This window comes from Oncorhynchus keta, chromosome 12 (assembly GCF_023373465.1).
Source record: "Oncorhynchus keta strain PuntledgeMale-10-30-2019 chromosome 12, Oket_V2, whole genome shotgun sequence".
NCBI classification, from domain to species: domain Eukaryota; kingdom Metazoa; phylum Chordata; class Actinopteri; order Salmoniformes; family Salmonidae; genus Oncorhynchus; species Oncorhynchus keta.
Genome location: NC_068432.1, coordinates 39,231,517 through 39,244,475, shown reverse-complemented (window position 1 = coordinate 39,244,475; position 12,959 = coordinate 39,231,517). Strand labels below are relative to the sequence as shown.

At 42.6% G+C, this 12,959-nt stretch overlaps 1 protein-coding gene across 49 annotated transcripts in view; it reads right to left on the bottom strand.

The window, feature by feature from the left end:
• The window catches only part of LOC118391487 (protein strawberry notch homolog 1-like), a 33,318-nt gene that overhangs the window by 8,233 nt on the left and 12,126 nt on the right, over positions 1–12,959 (bottom strand). For all 49 annotated transcript variants that reach the window (XM_052458239.1, XM_052458244.1, XM_052458243.1 and 46 more), the window contains 11 exons: positions 8,896–9,029; positions 8,699–8,789; positions 8,349–8,510; positions 8,002–8,137; positions 4,721–4,826; positions 4,233–4,386; positions 3,940–4,122; positions 3,608–3,705; positions 831–967; positions 337–537; positions 88–258 (listed from right to left, as the gene is read on the bottom strand). In XM_052458239.1, coding sequence (XP_052314199.1) covers positions 88–258; positions 337–537; positions 831–967; positions 3,608–3,705; positions 3,940–4,122; positions 4,233–4,386; positions 4,721–4,826; positions 8,002–8,137; positions 8,349–8,510; positions 8,699–8,789; positions 8,896–9,029 — 1,573 coding nt within the window. The remainder of the gene's footprint in view (positions 1–87; positions 259–336; positions 538–830; positions 968–3,607; positions 3,706–3,939; positions 4,123–4,232; positions 4,387–4,720; positions 4,827–8,001; positions 8,138–8,348; positions 8,511–8,698; positions 8,790–8,895; positions 9,030–12,959) is intronic.

Genomic DNA, 12,959 nt, shown 5'->3' with positions numbered 1-12,959 from the left:
GCGAATACATTGATGGCAATGGGAGATTTGCACAGAAGTCCGACTCCACGCTCACTTACGGAAAGCGTGTTGTTGCTACTAACTTACCTATGGCAGGTGTGCTGGAGGTCTTGACTGGGGGGGTGGTGAAAGCAGGCCTGATGGAGCCCAGACCAGAAGCTAACAAGGCACTGTGGATAGAGTCTGGGTCAATGCTCTTCTTCTTCTTCTTCTCCTTGCATTTCTTCACCCCTTTCCTCTTTCCAGACAGCCAGGGGTCTGGGAGGTGGGAAAAATTATAAGACTTAGGTAGGTGGTTAGCTCATAATCAATCTTAAATCAAACTCCCCCGCTCACCATCCTCCTCATCCTCGCTGGAATCATCCTTGAAGGGATTGAAGTCGTCTTCGTCATCTTCTCCCGAGCTGACCGATTTGAAGCTGTCGTCACTCTCCGCATCGTCCTTATGAGACTCTTCAGATTTGCTGTCATCAGAGCTGTTCCCCGACAGACCACCTGATTTTCTCTTCCTCTTCTCTGCCTTCTTTACGTTGACACCTGCAGGGAAGGAGAGAGAGGGAACATTAACATTGGTAAACATAGCCAAAACACTACATTAGTGTTGGGAGACAGAGGTCTTTTTTTAAAGAGTTCTCATGTGAAACAGTAAGCCAGAACATTACATAAAACACCTACGATGAGTCACAGGTTCACGCAAAAAGAACATTGGAAATGCATGAAGAGATCTCTTGTTGCTAAAGTAACCAACTGAAGAACACCGAGATCAAACTCTTTACTGTCTCATTACAGACCCAATGACTGTCCTTTCCTGGCTAACTGCCCTGGAGTACCTTTCCTCTTCTGCTCTGCTGCAGCCTCGCTGGGGAAGGGGATCTTCATGGCCGGCAGGTCAATGCCCAGCAGGCTGAACAGCTTCTCTCTGTCTGGAGCTGGGAAGTGCTTCTCTACCAGGGACTGGAGCACACCTCTGAGAGGGAAAGAGCAAGAGAGCAAACACCTTGTTATAGATGGTACTAGCATACACCTGGCATTAGCATGTAGCTAGCTAGCTTTACAGCTGCTCAATAGATTCCAAGTTGTTTCCCCAATATGTTCCCTTGAGCAAGGAACTTAACTACTCATTGAGTGCTGCACTGTGGCTGCCCTCTGCTCCAGCCTAATATGTGCCATTTAGCAGATGCTTTTACACAAAGCGACTTACTCATGCACGCATACATTTTACGTATGGGCAGTCCCGGGCATCGAACCCACTACCATAGCAAGCGTTATGCTCTACTAACTGAGCTACAGACGACCAGCCAATCTCCAACCTAATGTGTATGTCAGGGTTTCTGTTAGCCGGTAATAGACTATTTTTGTCCATGAAAAAAAAAAATTGAAAAGCCGATAAATAAAATTGTCCGGGAAACGGAAAAAAATCCCATGGCAAAATAATGCTTTTCGGTCTATTTATTGCTTTAAATACATTTGACCGGTCATGCTTATCAGTCTATGGGTTAATTTGCATAATTTAGTGGAATTAAATTGGAGTGGGTATATTCCCCTCAGCGCGTCACACACCACTTTGCAATGTGCTGGAGGCAGTATGCATTTTGAAAACAGAGCTACTTAATTGTTTGAAACCTGAACATTTTACAACATTATGAGGCATGTTTTACCTTGCTTCAAAGTAGCCCAGGTAAAATACCACCATGTCTGTGGAGGAAGTTATTTTATGAAGACATTCCATATGCCATGGAAACCAGTAGCCTACTGCCTTTGTGCACATTGCTCTGGTAATAATTAAAAAAGAAAAATAGTTTATCAACATTTTAAAACAGAATGATCTGTCACATCAGATTCATTGCTTTGTCAACATTGTGTTATGTATCCTAGGCCTGCTGGTTGGATGAATTTGGGATCTACCGTCCAACAACTGTCCCCGAGTCTGTTTGGACTATTTCCTTCTCAACAGTCTGACCAATAGAATGGGTACACTTTTCTACTATGTGGGATGATCGACTGACATAGCCTTATGGACGCGTCACCTACGAGCATAAGGGAAACATTCCCTAAGTAAATCGAATTATATTGCCAATATTACTTAGCCTACTCCGGTCTATAGAGAAATACAAAAAATCATTCATTAGGCCACTAAAGCATGATTTGGCCACACAAGATCATTAGCGTTGTCTAGCCTTAAAAAATAAACAAGTTTTAAAATCGCATTACAAACAGTCGGAAGGAAAAGCAGTGCACACAAATACCAAATAGATGATTGTGACTGTCAGTGAAAAGTAGAGGCCCAGCCAGGCATATCGAAATACTTTAAAATTCAATCGTGGGACAACAGCTTGGAAAGCAAATGGCTATTACTGTAAAGAAAGACTAACGTCTTATCAAAATTCTCTACTTAAATAGAGTGAACAACAGTCGGCCTATAGACTTATCTTATTGACACCAGCAGAGCAAATCGGCCATGTCCCCGGTGAGGGCGCACTCCACATATCCACTCCCTCATTGTTGGGTCAGTTCCACTTTAAAGTTAGTTTTTGGACAATAATTTCTTCCTCCAGTTTAGACGGATGTCATTCTATTTGTGTCTCCCCTTCTCATAGGCCTATTATACATACAACGTGGTTTTATTAATCTGTTAGTCAGTGTCAGCAGAGTAGGCTACCACATCATTTGGGATATAAAAAAATAACAATCTGGTAATGTCTCCATGTGTTTTTTCCCATGAAAATAAAATGTTTTTGATATAGCCTATAGCCCAGGCCTCTACGATACACACATTCAGCCATGCATTGAATGTTCTTTTTGCAAACAGTGATTGATTTACAGTGCATTCGGAAAATATTCAGACCTCTTGATATGTTACAGAAAAATGGATTAAATAGTCCCCCCCAATCGATCTACACACAATATGTAGGGGAAAAAATATAAAAAATCCTAACATTTCTAAAAACCCATTATGCGGTATTGTGTGTAGATTGATGAGTACAATTGTTTTATTTAACCCATTTCAGAATAAGGCTGTAACATAAAATGTGGAAAAAGTCAAGAGGTATGAATACTTTCTGAATGCATTGTATATTACTACATTATGACTATTCAATCTACTCATCACATGACGAAGAGTAGACTTTTTTACATGCGATGATGTAAATGCGATGATGCATGGAATGCATTATTATAAAGGTGCATTGTTATGGCGAAAATGTGCATCCCCAAACTTGAAACTTGCGTGTCGCCTATGTATAGGCTAGTGACTTTGCTGTTGGTTACTGGTCTTGTTGACTGAGGAAAAGGAAATGTGGACAGTAATTCTAACATCTTCAAAGTGCACAGTAAGGTCACAAGTCATTGCATCCTTTACTTGCATATTCTGTTGAGATGAATTACCATGGTCTAAATGCAATTACCGTCATCCTGAGCACCGTGGGTAGACGTCCTAATCAGGTTATACACTCAATGCATATGGGTCCAGTACATTTCTCAAATGTCCGGTGCCACATTTTCCTAACAGAAACCCTGGTTTGTGTGTATGCGTGTTTGTATATCAGTGGTTGGATTCAAGCAGAAGACATGTCCATCACGTATGGACTAATCAAGTATACAAAATTACTTGGCGGTGGAGACAAAGTCGTTGAGCTCTCCTCCTCCTTCCTCCAGGGCCTCCAGTGTTCTGGCCTCTCCTGTCGACTGGAGACCAATCACAACACACTGCAGAGAGCGAGAAAGACAGGACGAGAGTCGCACACAGTCTGACGGTAAACAGCTAAATGTCTGGGAGACCACCAGTCACCTCTCCTCAAACCAACCACAGGAACTCAAATACACCAGAACCAATATGCAGTAATGACAAAGTATTCCTGATCTCTAAAATCTGAAGTCAGAAAATGTAAGATTCCTGGAATAACAATCTCATCTTTCTACCTTCTGAAACCTCCCACCCACCTTTCCGTTTTTGACCTCCTCCCTGGCGAGCTGCACCACCCTGCGGACCTTGGACGCAATGCAGAGGTACTTGAAGAACCTCTGGTGGGCCGACCAGAACTGACCCCACATGGACTTCTTCATCCGCTGCTCTGCATCCATCAGGTTAGCAGCCGCCTGAAACTTCTCCCGCGCAGCCACCCACTGAAACATGGAGAGGACGGGGTTAAAACAACAGTTTCCGTTTCAAGCTTACTGAAAAGAGCCCAGGGAAAACTTATGTTTAGGTTTGGGATTAGGTCAAGGTTCCTTACCAGGTGTACAGACTTGTTGTACATCTTGATGTAGTGGGTTGTCAAAGGAACCTGCTCAATCTTGAACGTGACACCCGTGAAGCTCAGCTGCCTGGCGATGTACATCCCCCTCAGCTTCATATCCATGGCAACTATCTCCATAGCACCCACACCTCTGAGGACAAGGCAATACAAGGGAGGATTTAAACTTTTTTGGAATAGGTATTTAGTTAAGGATAAATGTAATTTGTGATATACTAGATATCAATAGGTATAGAGAAGGTGAGGTGTAACAAGACTTTGCAGGAGAAGTTGTCCTACCAACAGACTTATTGGCATATTCGTGTTTTGTAACAGTTCTAATGGGTTGAAGACGTTCTGTTCTGCCTCTACAGATTCCATCTGCAAGTCAGAACTTTAAGGTGGCTTGCTGCATCCATTTTGTGGCTGTTTTTTAAAAGACACATACTCTGCACCACTACGAAGAGTTACTAGTGTGTCTCGCTCACCGGCGCTCCACAGCCTGAATGAAGTTGCTAAACTCTCTGAAGGGGGTCCCCTCCCCCCATATGCCCAGCCGGCTCATGTAGGCCATGTTACGGGGCTCAGACGCACCTGGACACGGACACACATACCGTACATACAATTAGATGGAGAACACTTCCATTCATTTAAGACTATATTATTCCTGCACGATATACAGTACCTGTCAAAAGTTTAGACAAACCTACTCATTCAAGGGTTTTCGTTATTTTTACTATATTATAAAATAATAGTGAAGACATCAAAACTATGAAGTAACACATATGGAATCATGTAGTAACCAAAAAAAGTGTTACACAAAACGATTCTTCAAAGTAGCCACCCTTTGCCCTAATGACAGCTTTGCACACTCTTGGCATTCGCTCAACCGGCGTCATGACGTAGACACCTGGAATGCATTTAATTTAACATGTGTGCCTTGTTAAAAGTTAATTTGTGGAATTTCTGTCCTGCTTAATGCGTTTGAGCCAATCAGTTGTGTTGTGACAAGGTAGAGGTGGTATACATAAGATAGACCTATTTAGTAAAAGACCAAGTCCATATTATGGCTCAAATAAGCAAAGAGAAACAGTCCATTACTTTAAGACGAAGGTCAGTCAATCCAGAAAATGTTAAGAAAATTTCTTCAAGTGCAGTCGCAAAAACCACCAAGCGTTATGAAGAAACTGTCACAGGAAAGGAGGACCCAGCGTTACCTCTGCTGCAGAGGATAAGTTCAGTAGAGTTAACTGCACCTCAGATTGCAGCCCAAATAAATGCTTCACAGAGTTCAATTAACAGACATCAACATCAATTGTTCAGAGGAGACTGTAAATCAGGCCTTCATGGTCGTATTTCTGCAAAGAAACCACTACTAAAGGACACCAATAAGAGACTTGCTTTGGCCAAGAACCTCAAGCAATGTACATTAAAGACTGGTGGAAATCTGTCCTTTGTCCTTTGGTCCAAATTTGAGCTTTTTGGTTCCAACCGCCGTGTCTTTGTGAGACGCAGAGTAGGCGAACGGATGATCTCCGCATGTGGAGTTCCCACCGTGAAGCATGGAGGTGGTGGTGTGATGGTGCTTTGCTGGAGACACCGATTTATTTTGAATTCATGGCACACTTAACCAGCATGGCTACCACCGCATTCTGCAGCGATACGCCATTTCATCTGGTTTGCGCTTAGTGGGACTGTCATTTGTTTTTCAACAGGACAATGACCCAACACACCTCCAGGCTGTGTAAGGACTATTTGACGAAGGAGAGTGATGGAGTGCTGCATCAGATGACCTGGCCTCCAATCACCTAACCTCAACCCAATTGAGATGGTTTTGGATGGGTTGGACTGCAGAGTGAAGGAAAAGCAGCCAACAAGTGCTCATCATATGTGGGAACTCCTTCAAGACTGTTGGAAAAGCATTCCAGGTGAAGATGGTTGAGAGTATGCCAAACGTGTGCAAAGCTGTCAAGGCAAAGGGTGGCTACATTGAAGAATCTCAAATATATTTTGATTTGTTTAATACTTTTTGTTACTACATGATTACATATGTTTGATTTCATAGTTTTGATGTCTAGTTATGGCCTAAAGTTGAGAATGACAAATATTCATTTCCACAAAGTTTGCTGCATCAGTGTCTTTTGTTATTTTTGTCAGATGTTACTATGGAATACTGAAGTATAATTACAAGCTTTTCATAACTTTCATAGGCTTTTATTGACAATTACATGAAGTTGATGCAGAGTCAATATTTGCAGTGTTGACCCTTCTTTTTCAAGACCTCCACCCTGGCATGCTGTCAATTAACTTCTGGACCACATCCTGACTGATGGCAGCCCATTCTTGCATTATCAATGCTTGGAGTTTGTCAGAATTTGTGGGTTTGTGTTTGTCCACCCGCCTCTTGAGGATTGACCACAAATTCTGAATGGGATTAAGGTCTGGGGAGTTTCCTGGCCATGGACCCAAAATATTGATGTTTTGTTCCCCGAGCCACTTAGTTATTAGTTTTGCCTTATGGCAAGGTGCTCTATCATGCTGGAAAAGGCATTGTTCGTCACCAAACTGTTCCTGGATGGTTGGGAGAAGTTGCTCTCGGAGGATGTTTCGGTACCATTCTTTATTCATGGCTGTGTTCTTAGCCAAAATTGTGAGTGAGCCCATTCCATTGGCTGAGAAGCAACCCCACACATGGTCTCAGGATGCTTTGCTGTTGGCATGACACAGGACTGATAGTAGCGCTCACCTTGTCTTCTCCGGACAAGCTTTTTTCCTGATGCCCCAAACAATCAAAAGGGGGATTCATTAGAGAAAATGACTTTACCCCAGTCCTCAGCAGTCCAATCCCTGTACTTTTTGCAGAATATCAGTCTGTCCCTGATGTCTATCCTGGAGAGATGTGGCTTCTTTGCTGACCTTCTTGACACCAGCCCATCCTCCAAATGTCTTCGCCTCACTGTGCGTGCAGATGCATTCACACCTGCCTGCTGCCATTCTTGAGCAAGCTCTGTACTGGTGGTGCCCCGATCCGCAGCTGAATCAACTTTAGGAGACGGTCCTGGCGCTTGCTGGACTTTCTTGGGCGCCCTGAAGCCTTCTTCACAACAATTGAACCGCTGTCCTTGAAGTTCTTGATGATCCGATAAATGGTTGATTTAGGTGCAATCTTACTAGCAGCAATATCCTTGCCTGCGAAGCCCTTTTTGTGCAAAGCAATGATGACGGCACATGTTTCCTTGCAGGTAACCATGGCTGACAGAGGAATATCAATGATTCCAAGCACCACCCTCCTTTTGAAGCTTCCAGTCTGTTATTCAAACTCAATCAGCATGACAGAGTAATCTCCAGCCTTGTCCTCGTCAACACTCACACCTGTGTTAACTAGAGAGTCACTGACATGATGTCAGCTGGTCCTTTTGTGGCAGGGCTGAAATGCATTGAAAATATTTTTGGGGTAATTCAGTTCATTTGCATGGCAAAGAGGGACCGTGCAATTAATTGCAATTCATCTGATCACTCTTCATAACATTCTGGAGTATATGCAAATTGCTATCATACAAACTGAGGCAGCAGACTGAAAATTAATATTTGTGTCATTCTCAAAACTTTTGGCCACAACTGTACACTATTATAATAAAATGTAGAAAATAGTGAAAATAAAAAGCCTTGAATAAGACGGTGTCCCCAAACTGTTGACTGGTATTGTAATATTGACTCCGCTCAACACTGAAAGTGTGACAACATCAGAAGCCTGTGCTTAGTGACGTACCAGTGGCGCTAGCGTACACCACCCGCGCCTTGGGCAGTTTGTTTTGCAGCTCCAGGACGGCCAGTCCAGTCTTGGTGGGTTTGGACGAGCCAATGGGACAGACATTTTTTGCTTTGTGACACTCGTCATAAACAATCTGAACAGGCTTGGGTTAAGGAAAGGTGGTGTTATCTTCACTAAACAATTGACATTTCTAACTACCAGTTACTACTACTTCTAAGGGCAGTTACATAGACCCAGATGACATTCAATATAATTTGGACAAATTGTATTGAGAGTATGACAAGGGCAATTAAGTTTATTTTTTTTCTTTACAGTATTCTGGTGGTCAGCCAATGAAAAGATACGACTCCGTCGAAGACCTGTCCACACCAGTGGAGCAGCTGTTTGAAGCGCGTCTTGTACTTCCCTCCAGACTGGCTCTCTCCTATCAGAGAGGAGTACGTAGCGAAGATCACCCCCTTCTTCACACTGCCGTTGTGTTTGGACGAGATCTTACCATACTTAAACTGGGAAACAGACAAAACGGGACATGTTTTTGAGTGAAGGAGAACAATACCCTTTTATGCATGTTAACATCTCTTTTTGTCAGGCAAATATGAAAAGGATATCCAGTGTAAAGGAACCTCCTCAATTTTTGACCACGTACATCACCATGCACGTGTCTTACATCTGCACCCACTGGACAACCTCTTACCTTGTTGAGGGAATAGACTGGAATGTTCTTGGCTCCTATGTCTTTCAGATCCCTCTCTGCATCATACTTCAGGTCATTAGAAACACTGAACCTGTGAAGGAGATGGAATAGCTTTTGTGAAATGGGAAAGTGTGTGTGTGTACCATCATCCCCCTTAATTGGCTGGACGTATCATGTAATCCTAGTTGTGGTGTTACCAGAGTGATCTCTTTCTGCCCAGGAGGTAGTTCTCGTAGATTATCCCAGCGATGGTCCGGCCCTTCCCCACTCCGGCCCCGTCTCCTATCAGATAGGACGCTCGGTCGCCGTTAGGGAGGAATGTTTCATGTTGCTATGGAGACAAGAAACATTTCAGTACATTCACTTAATTCCCAGTACAAGGTATGCGAATACTTATCTACACTGGTACATGAAGTAGTGCCAAGCTGTGGTAGGGTCTATATCTGGCCAGGCGAGCGTGACAGTGGCAAGCTGTAGTAGGGTCTATATCTGGCCAGGCGAGCATGCAGTAGTGCCAAGCTGTGGTAGGGTTTATATCTGGCCAGGCGAGCATGCAGTAGTGCCAAGCTGTGGTAGGGTTTATATCTGGCCAGGCGAGCATGCAGTAGTGCCAAGCTGTGGTAGGGTTTATATCTGGCCAGGCGAGCATGCAGTAGTGCCAAGCTGTGGTAGGGTTTATATCTGGCCAGGCGAGCATGCAGTAGTGCCAAGCTGTGGTAGGGTTTATATCTGGCCAGGCGAGCATGACATAACGCCAAGCTGTAGTAGGGTCTATATCTGGCCGGGCGAGCATGAAATAACGCCAAGCTGAAGTAGGGTCTATATTCAGACCTGCCAACCTAGTCCAACTTTTTAGAGTACCAGAAACACGTGAAAAATTGGAGTTCTTTCCCCCAGAGTCTGATTGCAATTATAGAATTGTACCAAATCAAGTCTATAAAAAGGTTGGAATACTTTTTCTTGACAGCATTCCATTTACACACATGGTTAAAGTCACTAACATCTAATTAGAAAGAACACACAAAGGTCCTTTATTCTTGGAGATTTTATTAAACAAATAATAACAAGTTATTTGTTTAGGTACAAAAGTCTTATCTACGATAAAAAAAAATCAAATTAAACTGATATGATAAGAACAAATGTTTGAAGTAGAGGTCGACCGATTAATCAGAATGTCCGATTAATTAGGGCCGATTTCAAGTTTTCATAAATCGGAAAATCTGTATTTTTGGACACCTATTTGGCAGATTTTTTTTCTTTAACACCTTTATTTAACCAGGCAAGTCAATTAAGAACACGTTCTTATTTTCAATGACGGCCTAGGAACAGTGGGTTAATTGCCTTGTTCAGGGGCAGAACAACAGATTTTTACCTTGTCGGCTCAGGGGTTCAATCTTGCAACCTTACAGTTATCTAGTCCAACGCTCTAACCACCTGCCTCTCATTACACTCCACGAGGAGCCTGCCTGTTACGCGAATGCAGTGAGAAGCCAAGGTAAGTTGCTAGCTAGCATTAAACTTCTTATAAAAAACAATCACTAGTTAACTACACATGGTTGATGATATTACTAGTTTCTGGCGTGTCCTGCGTTTCATATAATCGATGTGGTGCGTATTCGCAAAAAAGGACTGTCGTTGCTCCAACGTGTACCTAAAAATAAACATAAATGCCTTTCTTAAAATCAATACACAAGTATATATTTTTAAACCTGCATATTTAGTTAATATTGCATGCTAACATGACTCGTTGCGAACTGTGTGACCTGGCTCGTTGCGAACTGTGTGAAGACTATTTCTTCCTGACAAAGACAGCCAACTTTGCCAAACGGGGGATGATTTAACAAAAGCGCATTTGCGAAAAAAATACAATCGTTTCACGACTGCACCTGACCATAAACATCAATGCCTTTCTTAAAATCAATACACAGAAGTATATATCTTTAAACCTGCATAATTTAGCTAAAAGAAATCCAGGTTAGCAGGCAATATTAACCAGGTGAAATTGTCTCACTTCTCTTGCGTTCACTGCACGCAGAGTCAGTGTATATGCAACAGTTTGGGCCTCTTAATTTGCCAAAATTTTACGTAATTATGACATAACATTGACGGTTGTGCAATGTAACCCGAATATTTAGACTTATGGATGCCACCCATTAGATAAAATACGGAAGGGTTCTGTATTTCACTGAACGATAGTTTCCGGATTTGACCATATTAATGACCTAAGGCTAGTATTTGTGTTTGTTATGTTATAATTAAGTCTATGATTTGATATAGCAGTCTGACTGAGCGGTGGTAGGCAGCAGCAGGCTTGTAAGCATTCATTCAAACAGCACTTTCGTGCGTTTTGCCAGCAACTCGTCGCTGTGCTTCAAGCATTGAGCTGTTTATGACTTTAAGCCTATCAACTCCCGAGATTAGGCTGGTGTAACCGATGTGAAATGGCTAGCTAGTTAGCGGGGTGCGCACTAATAGCGTTTCAAATGTCACTCGCTCTGAGACTTGGATGTAGTTGTTCCCCTTGCTCTGCAAGGGCCGTGGCTTTTGTGGAGCGATGGGTAACGATGCTTCGAGGGTGGCTGTTATCGATGTGTTCCTGGTTTGAGCGAGGAGAAAGCTATACTGTTACACTGGCAATACTAAAGTGCCTATAAGAACATCCAATAGTCAAAAGGTATATGAAATACAAATCGTAGAGAGAAATAGTCCTAGAATTCCTATAATAACTAGAACCTAAGACTTCTTATCTGGGAATATTGAAGACTCATGTTAAAAGGAACCCCCAGCTTTCATATGTTCTCATGTTCTGAGCAAGGAACTGAAACGTTAGCTTTTTTTACATGGCACATATTGCACTTTCACTTTCTTCTCCAACACTTTGTTTTTGCATTATTTAAACCAAATTGAACATTTCATTATTTACTTGAGGTTACATTTATTTTATGTATTATAATAACTTAAAATAAGTGTTCACTCAGTATTGTTGTAATTGTCATTATTACAAAAAAAATAATAATAATAAATCTTCCGATTAATCGGCATCTGCTTTTTTTGGTCCTCCAATAATCGGTATCAGCGTTGAAAAATCATAAAATTGGTCGACCTCTAGTTTGAAGCATAGCGTCAGTATCCATTTTTTAAAATGTATTATGGATAACATGTTTAAAAAGCTATGATAGGAAACAGTGGGTGAGAACAAATCTCCTGGAGACCTTCAAATGTTAAGGAAATAATTTCCTAGACAGATTTGCCTTACGCAGCAGGGCTTCAGTGTCAACTTTTCTGTGGCAAACAGTTCCTCTGGCAATCATTGCAACCTTGGTAACAAGGGCACTCAGCAAGTCTGTACTGAGGGAGGCTCTGTACTGGGTTTTGTTCTTGGAATGAGACTGAATACACATTTCAGTCGGCATTGCAATGGAATATGACCAAAACCCCAGCATCACAACCAAAAGGTGGGAGTAGACCAGGCTGCCCCCCCTTTTCATTGTGTTGATTTCTCTCCAGCCCTGATGCGTGCGCATGTTGACCAGACTCTGCTCAAAGTTGTTTCCTGATAGAGTCTAAACTCATCTTCCACCAGCTCAGAGGCTCCCTCAGGAATAATGCAGGGAAAGCGTGCCATGAAAAGGTTGAGGGATGAGAACTTGGCAGTCTGCCTGTTGGCAATGTTAGCGACCACTGCATGCTGGAGGAGCACATCTCCAAATGGAAATTTCAGCAACATGTCGTCAGAAATGTATTTTCTTCTGCAGTAGACATCTGCATAGAAGGTCTTCAGATCCAGCTTGCCTTGGCTTCCTATGTAGGTGCGGATGTCCTGGTCAATGGACAGCTCCTCGCCAGGAAGCTGGTTGTCGCTCTCCAGGTAGGGTGTAGGCTTAACACCACTACTCGTTTCTGCCATCATGGTATTGACAGTGTCTGACTTGCAGAAGGATAACATTAGTTTCAGCAGTTGCATCTCGAAAGTTGACAGTAAAATTTGAATGCACGGCTCCTCTCATTGTAGAATCATACCAAAAATTGGTATGACTAAAAAGTATGCATAGATTTTGATACCGGTTCTGAGAGAAATTGTTGGACTTACATGTTTAAGATATTTTGGTCCTTCTTTCTTTCTTGCCTTTTGTTTTGCCACTTTGTCCCCAATATCCCTTTGCTTGAACAGATACTGAGTCAGGTCGAAGGTTGTCAGTAGGTCCACATTTGGTGGGGGGATAGCGTGACTTTGCTCCCAGAGGAGCCAGGCGGGGGTATT